Here is a 19,208-nt window from a genome sequence, read left to right on the forward strand (position 1 = left end):
TAAAAAATTCTGCTCCAGAGGCAGATCTGCATAGAGAACACTAATTTATGTAGATGTTTTCAATGGAATTTCTTTAACAGTAGTGGTTCACTATAATAAATGTATGGGCAGATCTAGATTGTAACTTTCAGAGACCCATCACTGCAGGGAAGTAACGCCTACATTTGACAAATGTGAAGTCCATGTCATCTTGTGATATGAAAAAAAGAGAACTCAAACAATCTCAACCCTTTTATGTCAAAGGCTTATCATATATTTTTTGTTTCCTCTTGTACTACACTGTTTACAATGGCTTTCAATAAATATCATGGGGCTGTACAGTAGATGCAATGAACATATATAAACGATGATCAATGCTCCATCATTAACCAGTGAGCACAGTCAAGCCAAAAACCATGACCTGTCAAGGGATTAAGACACAGAACTGACAGCTTACAGCCGTGGGAATGGTGTTTAAAAACCTCAAACGCTTATTTCACCTAGATATGAAATCAGTAATACTAAACAGATGCAGAAATGTTTTTGTTTTAAGTGATGACTGAGCTACTAATTCATTACTGTCATCAGAAGGTTGTCTGAGGATAAGTTTACATGCTTTCTAATGTATGTTAAGCCATAGACACACATAGACTTACATTACAGTGTTCACAGTTTTAATATATATGACACTTTTAATTGTTCGTTTTAAGATCAAGTGCTGTACAAAGATGTGCAACGGCTCCACCATGTTTTGAAATAGTGCAGACACATGCCTGAATGTAAATTTCAATTGTGGATAGATATACCAGTGATTCCTAATAACAGCATCAGCAATGAGTGGACAGAATATAGTAAACATACAACATTTTGCATGGAGTGGCCAAAATGAAGTCAAAATCCCATGATCAGCAACAAGCTCTTTCAGCAAACTTGTATTGTATATATATATATTGGTGTACTTATATACACCAATCAACATTACCTTCTTTCATGGCAAATGCTTGACTGTCAGCAATGACCTTTGGGATGCCTGGGTTGTAACGTGTTCCTTCTGGGAAAATAACAAGATACATCTATGACAGAAGGAGAGAAAAAGTTTGGAATAGATAAAACATATTGGCAAGGGTTTTAGATGTGTAGTTTAAACAGTGACAACACATACGTACAATAAAAGACATTAAAAACTAAGTAAATTTCCCCTGATAGTGATTAAACAGCCACACGACTTTCTGGAGAAACAGAACACACATGCTGATGCCTGTGTAACACCAAGACAACTCAACCACTGAAGTCTTCAATATCATTGGAGAGCATCAGAGTCATCTGTTCAGGGCAATAATTGTTCAAAAGCATTCTTAGTATGAGATCTTGCTGCATTCATCATAGCTGATCATGATAGATGTCTTGAATTATCTATGAGCATATGCAGCTTATTGGTGTTGGCCCTTCACGATGCTTAATGAAATCAAGTGAAGTGTTTCTACAAACTTCTACAAGTCATCTACAAAAGTTATTGTTTAGCAAAGAAACCCTAAGCATACTGTGATTATTTTCTAAAGCATGTCACAACTGGCATTTGTACTGAGAACTTGTATATGAAGACACATGTCTCTGCTCTAAACCATGTCAGGAGGTAGCTTCCAAATCCATATAATTATAAGAAAACACAGCATAGACACTGCTGGAGTTTGGATTGTCTACAGCCAGTTCTGCTACCAGGAGAGACGACATACCGAGTAAAGTGGTTATTGTAACATAACGTACTCTTCCTTTTTGTTGACTCTTTAGAGGACAACTGTGCAAATGCTACTATTAATATAAGTAAGGTTTGGTCAATTGTTTTCTAGAAGATAAAACATGTTAAAAAAGAAATTACAGTCTCTTAAACTGTTAAAAGGTGAAACCTCCCCTTGTGTAGCCTGTAGATGTTAAATATACTTAGCAAAGTGTGAAAGAAAACGTAACAAAAGGTGACGTTTCAAGCACAAAGTAGCATTAATAAAACTCAGATTCCAAGTAGCTGTCTGAACTAATCTGTGCTACCGCAAGAAACCTTGACACCACTTTCTGGCAGCTTTGTTGGTTTAAATGAAAGAATCCACAAAGTAATCCTAGGAGAATGCCAGTTCCTACATATGAGCTCTGATTCTTTCTCCAGTTCTTTTCATCTAGGGATTTATCTGTCAGCACAGTATGAAGGAATAGTTCTCAAATACAAGGCTTACGAATATGATACAAGCTTTGCAAATGCTTAGTAACATAAGCCCAAATCTTCTGTTTAGTTTGGGTCTGAATTATTGGTCTTAAATAGCATAAGCCGATTGTTTGCTCTCGTGGAATAATTTAACTCACAAAAGAGAGAGAATTTACCCAGATGGTATCAAACATATGCTTGCTTCAAAAATAACATGTTCTGCTGAGTGCTGCAAACACTTTGATGGACACACTTTGTGGGAGCACTTTCTTTGTTCATTGAGTGATCTCTTCCATGGTGAATGCAAAAGTCAACAGAAGATCAGCCTACACTACAGATTTAGGTTTGTCTCTATTTGTATTAACATGGAAGGTGGCATCTGGATTATGAGTTTATTCTTTGGTTTATTGTACAAGATCCAGGTGAACACCTTGCAACTTTTATGATTTTGTAATTGGCTACAGATAACACACATTTAACTAACATTCTACAAATGTAAGTAAAAAACCCCTGGCTGGTAATTAAAAAGGTACTAGCCCTAGGCAAGAGAAATTTAAAAGGGGATAAATAATAATTAAAAAATGTAAAGTCCATAACAAAGGGTCAAAGGTGCATATGGTGCTTTTATCAGCCCGTGCAAGCGAGCAAAAAATGTGTACCTTTTGAAAACCATTGTCTAAGCGATCAAAGGATTTGCATGGTAGGAAGTCACTCCATGCACTTCAGATGTTAGTTTTTTTAGTTTGTTTTTCGCAGAAAGAAAAAGAAGGCAGTATATCACAGTACAGCATGACATAGAATAAGATAGTTGTGTTCTACTGCATAGAAAGGGTTTGATGTTTGGGTAGCCATCAACCCTAAAGGAAGAGGTAACTCCAGACGGCATGCTGGCCATGTGGAAGTTGCAGAGGTAGTCTGTCTGGGCAGATCAGAGGATCGTCTGCCAGCCCATGATCCCCAGTGTATCAGGGGGAGTGTTGCTAATTCAACTCCAGTCTTTATAGAAAATTATATTATATATATATATATATATATATATATATATATATATATATATATATATATATATATATATATATATATATATATATATATATATATATATATATATATATATATATATATTTATTTAACAGTCACACACCCAGATTCCAGCATGTACTGGCTGACTTAGCATGATATTAGTGTAAGTGCTAACAGCAATAACACTCCTATCATGCCCAGGTTCTAGCATGTACTGGTTGCCTGGGCATGATAGGAATGTGATTGCTGAGATAGATATAGATATATATCTATAGATATAGATATATATCTATAGATATAGATATATATCTATAGATATAGATATATATCTATAGATATAGATATATATCTATAGATATAGATATATATCTATAGATATAGATATATATATATATATATATATATATATATATATATATATATATATATATATATATATATATGTATATTTACTAACAGCAATCACACTCCTATCATGCCCAGGCAGCAAGTAATTGCTAGAACCTGGGTATGATAGGAGTGTGTTACAGGCTCCCTATGCCATGCCACCCCCCCCCCCCACACACTTACACATCCATGCTATCACACACACACACTCATTCATTCCCCTAATCATGCATACTTGCTCATCCTCACCCACCCCCTTACCTGAACTGCAGATTTCTCACTCGTAGACTTCTGCAGGGGCCCTGCTGCTTCCCTCTGTATGAGCAACTTCTCTTGCCCCGCCCCCAGGGGAAGAAGGAACGGAGCAGAGTCATGTGATGTGCATTCACATGACTCCGCTGGGTTCCTGCTTTTCCTGGCCGGTACAAGAGATGCTGCTTGAGCAACGCTCAGGTAAGCAGTTTGGCCCCTGCAATTATTTTCAGTTTTTTTATGTTGGCATTTTGCCGTTAATGCCCTTTTTCGGCCGATATATCGGTGCATCCCTAAGAAATTCCAGATTGGCCCGAAGATAGGCCACACTCCCCCCCCTCACTTTCAGGGTTTAGCGCAGGGATGCGCAGTTCGTATCGCCTGACGCCCAGGACATGCATTTTTTTTTTATTTAGCTTACTCACAGCAGGGTTAGGATCCAGATCCCCCACAGCGCTGCAGGGGACCTGGATCGTCCTCTCCGGCAGCCGTGGACATTTGCGCGATGCCTGTAGACTATCCCCGCTGATGGCACTTCTGCTGGGGTTTCTATGGTGGAGCCCCGGAGTGACATAACCTTCCGGTGTTCCAACATAGAACCCCTGGCGGAAGTGTCGGCAGCGGAGGTTGTATATCCGGTGGGCAGAGTGGCACTTCTAGGGGGCATAAAGCATATCTGGGGGGCAGGTGGGCATTTCTAGGGGGCATAAAGCATATTAGGGGTTATTAAGCATATTAGGGGCAGCATGGCATATCTGGGGAGCAGAGTGGCATATCTATAAGTAAGGTGCATTATGAATGGGGGGGGGCTTAAAATGGTTTTCTGTTTGTATATAACATATGCTGGCAAACTGATAGATACCAAAAACGTTAAAATATTCCTGCTCATTAGATAAAATACCGTTTTACCATTCCACCAATGTGTATTTTTTCTTTAAAAATATTTTTTTTCTTTAAAATAGCACCAAACTTTAAGGGCGCAGCCTATAATAGGGTGTGGCCTATATTCGAGCCAATATATATTTTACAGATCAAAAAGCTGCACATTTTCTGATCCTAAAAGGTGTGTAGCTGATAGATCCACTATCACGAATTCTAGGTTTCTGTTTCTTAACATATTTAACCACTTTTTTTTTGTCAAGGGAATTATTAACGCACGTCCCAGATTTTTGGCAAACCCTTTAGAAATACTTGCGCGTCTGAAAATTTGTCCAGCACTTGCTGGATACAATTTAGGGTCAACAAAAAGTGAGGGCTTTAGTTTTATTCTAACATACAAGCCAAGGTCTAACCAAACAACAAAAAAACGACACGTTTTCCTGTGCTTAACATGTCAGTTAAAATTTATAACCATTAATATGTTTTTTAAACAAACCAAGAAAAATTATGCACTAGAGAGGGGGGAAAATCCTGTTAATTGACACATCAAAGATTCATTTTTATGATAAAAGAGAAATAGTGCCAAATATAAAGCCCTTCATTGCTGAATACTTCCCGAGGCCATCATATTACTAACCTCTCCATTAGATCCCACCAATTCTGATATACTGAGAAGCTAGTATTATTAGGGGAAGAAACTGGAACAACTGGGATTTATCAGCTGTTGTCAAGAAACACATAAAGCCACAAGTCAACAAAGCAAAGAAACCAAGAAACTATTACATCAAGTATAAAAACTAAAATAATCCAAAGAATTTCATTATGAACCTTACTGGAAGTCATGGGAAAGAGGTTTTTGGCATAACATTCTTCAAAATATAAAATTATCGCAATTTTCTTGAGAAAAAAAAAAGTTGGAATTTCATGTCACATTAATAAAATGTTAATTGAATTTATAGCTTCATGTTTCAATTACTCACACATGATGATGAGTATTTTCAAAAGAAAATGCATTTGCTGTGAGCAAAAAAAAAATAAAAAAAATAATATTTATATATATATATATATATATATATATATATATATATATATATATATATATATATATTTAACAATACGGAAAATGGATATTAATTTAAGAGGAAGCTGCCTACCTGTTCCTATTTTGTTGCTGATCAATAATAGAAAAGCTTGCCTATGGAAATCAATGGGAGCGCTTTCTGCACGAGTGGAGTCTTGGGAAGACCACCATGATACTCTCACATGAGCCAGCGCTGAAGCTGGCAGGATACGAGTATACCATGATGTTGGCCACAATGCTTTTGGCTCCATACCTCTTCTGCTAGCCAAGGAGCCAGAGGAGGGAAAAGAGGCAAATTCATCCAGGGGGATTCTGTATAATACCTCCCTGTATTGTGAGTGTGCCTTTAAGTTAATACCTGTATTATAGGGCTTCTCATTCAAAAGATCTTGCATCTTGTGCAAGGTTCATAATTAAGGATCAAAAAAATGTGTCTCTCTGGTCACCTACAGGTCACACCACTTTAAGATTAATTGGAAGACCTTCTCCACGAGGGCTAATTTAGTGTCCAGGGTTTGCAGATTAAATATCATCAGGGAGTCCTGTATTTTACCTCCTTTATGTAAATTTCCTAAATCAGAAAGATGTCAGTGCTCTCCAGCTCAAGGATTCTGCCTATTAACATGGGTTCCAAAATCCTTGCACAATAAATATCGTACCTTGTCAAGATGTCTGTAGAGAACTCCAGAACTGGAGACGCGACACCGGTAAGTCTGATATGTCCCACACTCGGTATAACCACCTTGAAAGGGGACATAGCTAATCTTGCCGAAAGAGCTTAGTCTATCTTTGAAGACATGCCGTCTAGAATGGAAATAGCGTGTCTTCCTCTCTTATAAAAAGGTACGTAGCAGAACTAGGAAGACTCGCATACATAAAATATATGAGTAAAGGGACGTCTCAGGATCAAAGATCCATACTGGCCCCATATGAGAAACACGTAACATACATACACAATGGAGCCCGTTTACCTACGTTAAAACAGGAAGACGCGTGCCCTTGCCCCCTCACCAAGGCTTTTGGGATTTTTGGTTTTCATACATGTTCACTGTGAAGGAGCAGGGTAAACGGTCTTCTGTTACACATATCTACAATCCACATTGCCTCCCAGATCTAGTGGAGATTGTGCTGCCAGGAACTACATACTCAACAAACAGTAGTTTTTAACTGAACACTTTACATTTTTAATTGAAAGTAATCTGCATTTAGTTTATAGAGTAAACCCTGCACAAATTATAAATATAAAAAGAATAATTTAAAAAGCCCCTTTAATTCCTTATTTTTCACTTTGAGCACATCTTTAAAGATACACACTGCATCCCGTTTCATTGCTTAGTGGTGGTGCTGCCTGACAGTAAAAGGTAACACTCTTATTATATGCTACTATGAACAGATTATACGCTACGATCAACATCTGAGTAACACAGCTCCAACACAACAGTCTGTCACCCAACATGATGGTGGGCAACAATACATGTCCTTTAATCACGGTGTATTATGACATCATGCCCAGCTGCCTCACACTGCAATCTTATGTGCATATTGCATTACAATTGGCTTTGACAGTTGCATCAGCAACCACCTCTAACACATCTAGTAATATATTAACCAGCATGCTGATTTCTGACTTTTTTGGGTCATTTTCAATGTTTATACAAACCAGTACAAAAGATATTGGGTGTAGGTTATCCTGACCTACATGCCTCTTGCACGTAGGTCCCACAAAAGTTATGTTGAAATTATTAAAAACATGTATAGCATGTATATATATTATATAAAATACCTTTTAAAATGTGGAGAAACCCTGATGGGGATAAGAAGACATGAGTAAATATATCAGTGGACTGCAGAAAATTATTAAAAACAAAATGCTTACCTGAGTTTCTGCTTTGACCTGAGACCGCAACTTCTCTCTCATTGCTTTTTCATTAAATTTGGCACTTCTTTTGACATAGATTCCACCATGCTGTGGGAGAGAATTTGTTTAGAGCATAAACGGATATCTAAGAAACGCGCTTAATAAAATCAGTATGTGCGCATGTATGGAATTGCCATTGCTATATACATATATATATATATATATATATATATACCTTTAGTATGAAATTGTCCCCAGATTATGCGTTTGTAGCCTCTTTGTGCAAACACTTTGTTCGGGAGTCCTGAATAGATCACCAATTTGCTAGCGAGATCCATAAACTATTCCAAATGCGATAAACATAGAATCTTACATGATAGGTACAGTTGCAAATAGGCGATAAAGAGGGATAAGAGTGATAAGTGATAGGAGTGTGTTAAGTGTCAGAAACCACAACCAATCCAGTTCTGTCTTTCTGTATCATTACAATATTTAATCAATAACCTTTTATAAGCAAGGGTTATGTAACATGAAAGCCCTAGTTTATTTTTACGTTGCTAATGATCAGACACGTGAACACGCTTAAATGTGAAAGAAAGGTTAGATTGGTCAAGGGTTCGAATCAAAATGGTAACACGTCATAGTCTTAACGGGTCTGCTTCTGAGCTTAAAAAGCATGAACAAGATAATATCCAGTAATATGCACAGACAATATTTTACGATGAGTTTGTCACCGGCTTTTTACGTACCTGTGAAAAATACCAGCCATACAGGGGGAGAAATTTCAGGCCATCCTTCAGAACGTATCGGACATGTCCCAGGGCATTTTGCTGTACAGCCATCATGTCGGCGATGATCCAATCGACTATTGGGAAAACACACATATGTAGCTGATAGAATCATCCTTGGTAAAAAGTATGCATTAATAAACATTCAAACCATTTAGAAACCTAAAACGTCCGTTCAGGAGCACATGCAATTCATTTAAAAAACAGACATCTTTTCATATTACTAGAAAAAATTTCTGTATGTTTTAATAAAATAGTGCTTATGTAGGAAAATGAATTCTGGTGCAGAGTTTGAAACAATGTCTTAACACTACAACAACCAATGAACGGGCTGAACAAGCAGGATCTACTTTTCACTCTCTGGAGCAAAATTATTTTGCACAATTATATATATATTATATCATATATACGAGCCCTACGCATAAAACAAAAGACAACAGAGTAGATGGGAGACACATCCCATCACATATAACTAATAATTACTACACTGCAGAACACTGATAACATTTATTTTACAAATGGTGATTCACAGACACTAATTATACTAAAGTATTCTTTTCGACAAGCTTGTAAAGGAAAAAGTCACTCGTGATCAAATTTAAAATGTCATACTAACCTGTGCACTGGTGATTGGACAGGTAGACAATATTCTCCTTCTTTGGCAAATCACCATACATTATTATCTACAAAACAAATATAATTTGAATTAAAAACAAAAATACTAATAAAAAATGAATGAGAAAATGTGTTTTAATATTTTGGGGCGATTCTGGCATAACATTTTTGGCCATTAAATTAGTTTGCTGCGTTATTATATTTAACAGACACCTTCTCAAATTGTAATTTACAGTACACCTCTTTGCCGTTGGCTTTTCCATTTATTTGTAGCAGGTGTCGGTTTTAGGGATTCACTCACTTGCAAATTCAGCATTATCTCCTGGGATTAATCACTGGAAGAATGATTTCAGATGTTGTAGTTCTCGAAGAAAATCATATGCAGGGTAGATCCTGAGGTTCCAATACTCTTCAGGTTCAAGTGACACCAGAATCATTTAGCAGTACAGCAACCGAGTCACATAAATCAGGCCTTGGTCTTACACTTGTTCCCAACATATTCTCCAAATAGGTTCAGACATAGACCGTCCTTTATGGATCAATAAAATGAGAGGGACTTATGGAGGGGGGGGGCTATGTGGTTATGGAGTTGGGATAAATACTTTTTCTTGGATATAGTAACATAAATGTTCCCTTTACCGAGTATTATTATTATATTTTTATTAAGAGCCAACAAATTATGCAGCGCTGTATAATTTAAGTCGGGCAGTTAACACATAAGTCGCATATGTCCGAGTGAATGTCATTCGGCTGACAACACCATGAGCATTAATTTGACCGTGTGGTATGTTTGCATGGCCAAAAGTATAGAGCATAAGTGGGGCCTGGGGTTTTCCATTATATATCAGTTTGGCTGAGGGTGGTCAACCTGAACTTGCAGACGCAAGGACCCCATTAATGATATCAAATTTCAGGCCTTGAAGTTGACCCCATAAGCCTTGAGCGCCGTATTGTTCTGGAGATTTAGAACAGTCAGTTCTAGAGAGATTTTCATAATAAATAGGTATGACGGTACCCGACAAGGCGCCTGCTTTACCCAACTGACATCACCGTGTGACCGAGTGTGCTCTGAGTTAACATTTATAGGAGATCACTGTATAATGCGTTTAACTGAGAAAAAAGAAAAAGACACCAGGAAGGTAAAGCACTCAGATTTTAAAACGCATTTAATTTAAAGGGACAACACAGCTATCACATGCATTAAAGCACATACGATGGCTGGAGTGACCTCTTTACTGCTAAGTATCCCGATGATTACTCCTGTACATTAAAGGAACGTCTTTTTACCCGACCATTCCAAAGTGCCTGTGTGAGTCTCTTGGCATCGTCCCTTCACAGCCGTTGGCCTTTGAGCCTATTCGGCTGGCCAATAAACTGTTGTGCCAAATTACATCAAAAGGCGTTCTATCCTGAAACCTGTTGCAAGGGGAAGAGAATGTTGGTGATCGCTGGCGCCGGCACACGATGAACTCCAGTGCTGCTTCCTGGGAGGTTTTTGTCCCTGCGCTTAGTGCTGCACCCACTGCCAAAAATCAGAGTACATAACAGCCATCACTACCATTGCTGTTGGCCAAAAGAATGAACTCTTGTATGTTAAACGCATCCCCTGACCGAATAGACACGCTCGATTGGCAAGGGCCCTCCTTTACTAATGTATTAATACACAGTGTACACCAATCAAAATGTCTGTACTTACACGGCTGCACTTTGGGTACCTCCTGCTTTTTTATACCGTAAAGCGCTATTATATACATGTTCCCGCTTCGTAAATAAAAAGAAACACACTAATGTTTCATGCACACAATGTTTCACGCACAGGCGATTGCTTCGTCAGAGTGGTACGATTATCGATAGATCACGACGCCAGGCAAAAAGTTTCAAGCAGAGAAAAAAAATGACCCTTTTTCCTTAAAGTCGGTCCCAGGAAACCAGATTTATGAAAAAATGAAATAGTGCAGTGCACTACAGAGGTAGTGTCCCCAATTTGTAGCACAGGTAGGAAATGTCACCCAAGTACAAAACAGCCGAAAAATTATAATAATACTCACTTTTCTTCCACCCCAATGCAATTAAAGGATAGATAGATTATATATATATATCTCAAGATTGTAAGCAGGGCTCTCTCCACCTAATGTATCGGTTTGAATATATGTATTGTAAGAAGTGCTGCCTAAATTGTTGGATATATATATAAAATTGTTCCCATCCAGTATGTTTTAAGGTCTTCCATGGCTTAAAAACCAAGGAGCATGGCTTGCAGCTCACACACAATGGCTGTGAAATGTGATCCAGCCAATCCTATCCTCTAAAGAGCTACTGACTTTGGCTGCCATTCTTGACGGTGACCTTGTAACACCAGCACTTTAAATACTGGATTTCGTTTTATTTTTCCCATAATAAAAAAAGAAAAAGAAATTTAGTTATCTTTTGCCCACATACTGAAAATACAGGAATCCCACGAATTTAACTACACTAACTCCCAATATATCAGTTATTTTACTCTATGTAACATATTAAATGATACAAAGAGAGCTTAAAGTGTCCAATTACTTTTCAAAGAAACCTTCACGGTAACGTCTGTCTCTTCCATATAATATACCAGCGTATTATTGTAGATGCAGAGTAGTTGGAAACCAAAGACACATGGGCCATGCCTGCAGGATGCCTCCATCCAGCCCAAGGTCGATTGAGGGATGGAATCACAATGTGCTACACTACACAGTGGAACCATGTTTTTACGCCTGCATTAACTCATTACTGCCCTCACTAGCAGTTAAATAGGAAAATTCACTCCTGGAATGTGGTTGTGGTGTAATAAAAGATCACTGACAGAATGAACTTCCAGCCAGGAAGTGGATGTAAAGTGCAGACCATGCTGCAAATAAATGCCTCCAGTAACCACGTGGAACAGTAACATTCACCCGATGTATACAGAATAATGCTATTTATAGATTAACAGAGAACCGACCCATTAACCCTTCTCCTTCCATGGACTGCGCCAATGTAAACCACTATTAACCCTTCTCCTTCCATGGACTGCGTCAATCTAAACCACTTTTAACCCTGCTTCTTCCATGGACTGCGCCAATGTAAACTACTATTAACCCTGCTTCTTCCATGGACTGCGCCAATGTAAACTACTATTAACCCTTCTTCTTCCATGGACTGCGCCAATGTAAACTACTATTAACCCTGCTTCTTCCATGGACTGCGCCAATGTAAACTACTATTAACCCTTCTTCTTCCATGGACTGTGCCAATGTAAACTACTATTAACCCTTCTTCTTCCATGGACTGTGCCAATGTAAACTACTATTAACCCTTCTTCTTCCATGGACTGCGCCAATGTAAACTACTATTAACCCTTCTTCTTCCATGGACTGCTCCAATGTAAACTACTATTAACCCTTCTTCCATGGACTGCACCAATTTGAACTACTGTTAACCCTTCTTTTGACATGAACTGCACCAATGTAAATTATTAAACCCCCCCCCCTTCTGACATGTGCTGCGCCAATATAAAGTTGCCCGACTTGTTAATGTAAACAATTTACCCAAAATACCACTAAATGACATCTCCAATGGTCTCTGACCTACACTGGCACAGTCCCTACCTCACCCCACCCGTCAGAAAAAAGTGCCCTCACCTGCACCCCGGTGTAGTGCTGGAAGAAGAAGAGCACCAAACTCTGGTAGAGAGTGTAGAGCCGGTCGTCCCCACGTCGGTAAAGCCTCTCGGGCAATACGGTGCTCAGGGCCCTCCAACAGCCCCAGGCCAGCAGGTAAGTGGGGGCCGTCCCCAGCATGACAGCCGCTGGCAGCATGTAACGCAGGGAATAGGTGTGAAGCACGGCGGACAGAAGCATGGCTGCACCTCACACATGCACCCAGGCAGACGGGAGCTACCGATACTGCACCTACTGACAACCGGCAACACGTGAGAGGGCGGGGCCGGGCTGCCGGCTGACAGGGGGCGGTCCCGTAGCTGCACCCGGAAATACTTGGCTCTCTGGGGGGGACGGGAAACTTCTCAGATTGACATGCATGGGGATAACAGCCGTCTCGGCCAGCGACACCACGACGCTTTCCCTGGATACGGAGGCAGGGGATTTAAAAAGAAAAAAAATGAATGTGACCAGTGTGCTAAGACGTCACATCGAGCGTAAGAGGCGCGGCGGCCATCTTTGACACGGGCAAAATCCCTGACGTTGTCATAGTATAGTAGTTGTGAAGTGATTCCTGTGCGTATACGATAAGGCCAAATGGTACACAAGTCAGACAAAAAGGTGGGCGTGAACCTGCACTCTAGTATCAGCGTCCCTAGTGCTTTCAAGGTCAAAGGGGCCACGAAAAATTTTACTAAACAAATATTATTATTCTTGGAAAATAAATAAAATTCTTACATTTTTATATTGCTGCCCATTCCCATTATTCACACAGCGACTGCAAGATTTTGTATACAGAATGGTCTTATTTCTCCCATCATTTCGATTGGCCAAAGAAGGTGACTTGTTTAGGGGGCGTGGATACAGGCATGGTTTCACAGAAAGTTTTTGTGACTTAGTAACCTAGTAATAGCTACATATGAAGAGCTTTGCAAAGTTCAAGTTAAAAAACACATTTTAGAATGTTTCTATACATGCTAGTGAGACATTTAGGCCTGACACACAACACACCCACAAAACATCCTGGGAGGTATTTACATTTTAATTCTCAATATACACTCACTATAATCTCTGCATTATCATTTATTTATTTTTTATATAGCGCCATCATGTTCTGCAGCGCTGTACAATAGGTGGACAGGACACAACAAGTAGTATATAACACAACAGTATGACTTCCAGAAACGACAGGAGGGCCCTGCTGCATTTGTGTAAAGGGGGTATTTGTGGAAACTGAAAAGCCCTGCCGCCTAAATAGTGCGGGGCGGCATGTAGTTGTGGGGATAGGGGGTTGGGTTCATCTAGAGGTCAGCTATTGCTCTAATAGGCAGGGTCAAAAGTTCAGGTCAGAAGTTATAAAAAAAATAAAAAAAAAATAGCCTTGGTTATATAACTTAGAAATTGCTGGATGTGCGGGTGCCTCTTAGTGATTCGCCGCCTTTGCCTCGCGCTGCGCAAAAAGGTGCGAATTCGCGCTATAAATAGGAGCTGTGGGAGCGCTAGCAGTCATCCCACAAGGCGAACTGCTAAGCTGTGAATACTTACCTGTAAAGGCTTGTATTTCGGCGGTGCAGGAGAGCCGCGGGCGAAGATGGAACTTCTTCTTGAAAAACTCCGGGAGAAAGCATTGGCGAAAGGAGGAGAAGCTTGGCTGCAGAGCTGTATCGGCGTCCATCTGGATGAAGATTTGAATCAAGACTGGCTGGGGAGTGAGCAGGAGATCGTCACGGAGGCGGAGTTGGAGAATGCTGCAACTCCGTTGGTGGTGCCGTCGGCGTTTGAAGAGTCATTCAGGGACTTTGCCGGATCATCGCGGGATTTGACCGCGTCATCGCGGGATTTGGCAGTGTCATCGCGGGATTTGGCCGGCTTATCGCGAGAGGTGGCCGGTACATCGCGAGAGGTAGCCGGTACCTCAGGAGAAGTAGCCGGTTCGTCGCGGGAAGTGTCCGGAGCGGCGCAGTTTTCGTCAGGAGCAGCGAGGCGTTCTTCTAAAAGAAGATGCGTGAAGTCTGCAGAGTATGAAGAGCAAGGGAACCGTGGTAAGAAGCCGGTTCCCAGTAAAAAAAAGTGGCCCCTGCCTCGTTCTCCAAGTCGTGGAGGTATAGGGGTGAAGCAGCAGATGCTCCAGAGGGAGGAAGAAGAGGAAGGAGGTTTCCAGGACCGTTATGGGCATCACAGGATGGCAGCACCGGGTTCTGGACAGCAACAAGGAGCGCAGAATATGAATGAACAGGAGAAAGGCAGAGCTGGGGCTAGCAGGGGTGAGTACATTGATGGGAATTTTAATAAATTGAATGAGCTAGTGGGTTCTTTAGTGGGTTGTTTAAAGGAATTGCAGGGTGCTAGTCCAGCTCAGGCTTGGGATAAGTCGGTTAATATGCAGAAGAGGAATGTGATTAATGAAGCATGTATGAAAGAATCTATGTCATGTGAGGTTTCGGCTTTGGGTTTTCATTTGAGTAGTACCGTAAAAGAAAAAATATGGTGCAATGAGTATGTTGATATACTGTCTTTATTGCCTGCATCAAAAGAATTTCTATCTAAGCATGATAAAGAGGATGATAGACGTAGACCGGTAGCTAGGTCTTTCAATAATTGGTTGCAAGCGTTCTGCATTTATGCTAGTGTTTATTGCGAAAAGCATAGCGATAAGAGTTCTGGTTTGTTTCATCACTTGGAATCAGTTTTAGAAGCTTACAAGAATTTCGGCGGGTTGGCCTGGTTCAATTACGATGAGGTGTTTAGGCAAAAGTTATCTGTGCACAAAAATTTGGATTGGGGTATGAAGGATGTGGGTACGTGGATCAGTACTATGCAGAGAACAACAGCGCCTGTAAGGTCTCAGAATGTTTTAGGTCAGCAGCGTGTGAAAGGAGTGTGTTGGGCATTTAATGACGCTCAGTGTAAATGGCCCAATTCGTGTAAATTCAAACATGAGTGCACAATTTGTGCGGGTAATCACCCGGCAATACGGTGTTTTCGAAGGAACCAGTCAAAAGATCAGGTTCAGAAAGGCGGAGACGCCAGTGAGGTGGCAAAAAATGCTCCCCTTTTTAGATCAGTACCCAAGCAGGCAGAAGGCTGGGTTGTTGAGGCTAGGTTTTTCAGAGGGTTTTAAGGTGCCAGTTTTTGAAGGTGAGAAATGTGTGTTTGTTAGGAATTTAAAGACTTTGGAGGATAATATGGAGGTAGCTAAGGAGAAAATTCAGAAAGAGTTAAGTTTGGGTAGGTTTGAGGGTCCATTTTCTAAACCACCATTTGTAAGCTTTAGGTTATCTCCTTTAGGTCTAGTGCCCAAAAAGGAGGCAGGTGCATTTAGGCTTATTCATCATCTGTCTTATCCTAAGGGTAATTCGCTAAATGATGAGGTTAAGAAATTCGAGTATCCGGTGCATTATACTTCGTTTGAGGATGCTTTGAAATTGGTTAGAGTTTTGGGGAGAGGGGCTCTGTTGGCCAAGGTGGATATAGAGGCAGCGTTTAGGCTCTTACCTATTCACCCAGAGTGTTTTTGTTCGTTAGGTTTTCAGTTTGAAGGGAAGTTTTATTTTGACAAATGTTTGCCTATGGGCTGTGCGGTTTCTTGTTATTATTTTGAAGCGTTTTCGTCGTTTTTAGAATGGGTGGAAGTTCAGGTTTCTGGTATGTTTCAGGTTATCCATTATCTTGATGATTTTTTATTTCTGGGAAAGGCAGGTAGTGCGGATTGTTTGAGGTTACTTAGTTCGTTTATGGTTATTTCAGAATATTTTGGTGTTCCGCCAGCAGCTGAAAAAACGGTTTACCCAACAACTAAGTTGCAATTTCTAGGAATAGAAATTGATACTGTTAAAATGATTTTTAGGCTACCGGATGATAAGATTAGGAAGTTGAAAGGGAAGATTCGTTTGGTTTTAGGGTTAAGAAAAGTTACAGTTAATTGTTTTCAGTCTTTGTTAGGATTGTTAAATTTTGCTTCGAGGGTAATTCCAATGGGAAGGGTATTTTCAAGGCTTATTGGTAGAGGGATTGCAGGTAGGAAGGAGCTTTATCATAGAGTGAGAGTGTCGAAACAGATTAAAGAAGATTTGTTCGTTTGGAGCTTATTTTTGGATAAATTTAATGGTGCTGCGGTTTGGCAGGAGGATTTTATCAGTAGTGATGAATGGCAGTTCTTTACAGATGCGGCAGGAGCTACAGGATTACTACTGGCAGGGTAGGTGGGCAGTTGACAGATGGCCGCATAAGTGGATAAAAGCTGGTTGGACCAAGAATATGTTGTTGCTTGAGTTATTTCCAGTGGTTGTGGCGCTGGAATGTTGGGGCGAATTATGGATGAATAAGAGGTTGCTATTGAATTGCGATAACATGGGGGTGGTTTGGGTTATTAATAAGTTGAAAGCAAAATCGTTGCCGGTTATAAGTGTTTTGAGGCGTTTGGTGTATTTATGTTTAATTTATAATATATGGTTAAAGGCAAGGCATGTAGCTGGGAAAAAGAATGTGTTGGCTGATGCCCTTTCACGTTTTGATTTCAAGAGCTTTCGTCGGTTGGCGCCGCAAGCGGAGGAAGAAGGGATGATTGTTCCGGACAGTGTTTGGGAAATAACTTCTCCCAGATAAGTTCCTTTATTTTGCAATCTTTGTCTAAAGGGACTTGGAAAGCTTATACAAAAGCATGGAAATGTTGGTGTAATTTTGTGACAAGTAAGGGAGTAGATGAATTTGATGATAGGCAGGATTTAGCGCTGGGATTTGTTATGATGTTAATTAATAATGGTTATTCTAGGGCTTTGATAGAGAGGCATTTGTTAGGTATTTCTTTTTTCTTTAAATTAGCAGGTAAGCGATCTGCTTTTAAAGAGTTTCTGATAAAACAAGTTTTAAAAGGTTATGGTAAGGTTAACAAATGTGTCGATACAAGGAAACCAATTTCGTTTGAAATTTTGGGTAAATTGGTTAGCATTTTAAACAAAGTTTGTTGGAATGACTTTGAGAGGCGTTTGTTTAGGACGGCCTTTATAATAGCATTTTTTTGGAGCTTTTCGCGTTAGCGAATTAGTAGCGGTTAACAAGAAAGGCGGTAGGGGTTTAAAGAAGGTGGATGTAATTTGTGGTGAAAAGTTGAGGATGTTTTTACGTTCCTCTAAAACCGATAAATTGGGTAAAGGTTGTTGGATAGAGTTATCTAGAATGGATTCCCAGATGTGCCCGGTGCTGAATGCGGAGTTATTTAATGCCATCAGACCGGAAGGTGGAGAGAATTGGCTGGTGCATAGTTCAGGTACACCATTGACCATTTTTCAATTTCGAAGTGTACTTAAAAGATCTTTTGCAGCGCTTGGTTTGAGTGATTATGATTACTCCTCGCATTCATTCAGGATTGGGGCAGCGACTGAAGCTGCAATGTTGGGTCTGGACAAGTCTATTATTAAGCGGATTGGGAGATGGGAGTCGAATCGTTTTTTGTGTTATATTAGACCTAATTTGTTATAAGGTGCTAACATTGTTTTCTTGCAGGTCAACATCCAGCTATAGTGTGGATAGTTGGGCATTCCTTCGTGTATTGGGCCCAGAACAGAGCGGCACGGAGGAGCTACGGGGAAAATCTGGGCTTTGATAGTAAAAAGGTTCAGTTATTTTGGATTGTATAAGGGGTTTGAATATTTGTCAAATGGAAGCTATTTTATTGGATTATGTTAATATGTTGCCGTTACCAGATGTTATAGTTATTCACTGTGGGGGGAATGATTTGGGGAAAACGAAATCAGTTGAATTACTGTTGCTGTTTAAAGAGTTAATTTTAAATGTTAGACGTGTTTTTAAGGATTCAATATTGGTCTGGTCTGAAATTATTCCCAGATTAATCTGGACTTCTAGACCTGAGTTTAAAGCTTTGGAGAGAGTGAGGAGGAAATTGAATAGGTCTATGGAGAAGTTTATGTTGATGGAAGGTTTTATCAGTTTTAGGCATATTGAATTGGAAGGAGGTTGTTCGGGGTTATACAGAAAGGATGGTGTGCACCTATCTGATATAGGGTGTGAGGGTGTGATATCTTTAATGTTAATTTGCAAAATATGGTGGAACAGGCCGTGTCTTTTATGGGGTAGGGCCACAAATGTAATTATCCATTTGTGGCTGGTGGATGGACTGGTGTAATGGTGTATGCCTTCTGGCTTTTAGGGCGGATGGCTTGGTTATATATGTGTATATATATATATTTATGGTTTAAGTTATTGGAGGTGAGACTCTGGGTTTGGGCCAAGAGTTTCTTTAAAGTTTGTGATGTTTGTTTTAAGCTAAATAAAAGTACACGGCCTGTTTATTCCAATTTGAGTATGGTGTTTTTATTTCAAGTTATACAGTATAAGGATACATTATGGTTGTAATATCCCTTACAACTACACGTTTCATTTAATAATAGTGTTTTAAGAAAATCTGTTTTTTTTTCCCGAGAACAAACTGAATTCTCTGGTTCCAAGCATTTCGCGCTGATCATTGACT

General features: G+C 39.8%; 1 protein-coding gene across 1 annotated transcript in view; it reads right to left on the reverse strand.

The window, feature by feature from the left end:
- AGPAT5 (1-acylglycerol-3-phosphate O-acyltransferase 5) overlaps nucleotides 1-13,005 on the reverse strand; it is a 31,246-nt gene extending 18,241 nt beyond the window's left edge. The window contains exons 1-5 of the mRNA XM_053459832.1: nucleotides 12,704-13,005; nucleotides 9,058-9,124; nucleotides 8,403-8,518; nucleotides 7,672-7,761; nucleotides 962-1,052 (exon numbers count right to left, since the gene is read on the reverse strand). Coding sequence (XP_053315807.1) covers nucleotides 962-1,052; nucleotides 7,672-7,761; nucleotides 8,403-8,518; nucleotides 9,058-9,124; nucleotides 12,704-12,922 — 583 coding nt within the window. The 5' untranslated portion in view covers nucleotides 12,923-13,005. The remainder of the gene's footprint in view (nucleotides 1-961; nucleotides 1,053-7,671; nucleotides 7,762-8,402; nucleotides 8,519-9,057; nucleotides 9,125-12,703) is intronic.
- Between the last annotated feature and the right edge of the window lie 6,203 nt (nucleotides 13,006-19,208).

Source organism: Spea bombifrons, chromosome 3, assembly GCF_027358695.1.
Source record: "Spea bombifrons isolate aSpeBom1 chromosome 3, aSpeBom1.2.pri, whole genome shotgun sequence".
NCBI lineage: Eukaryota > Metazoa > Chordata > Amphibia > Anura > Pelobatidae > Spea > Spea bombifrons.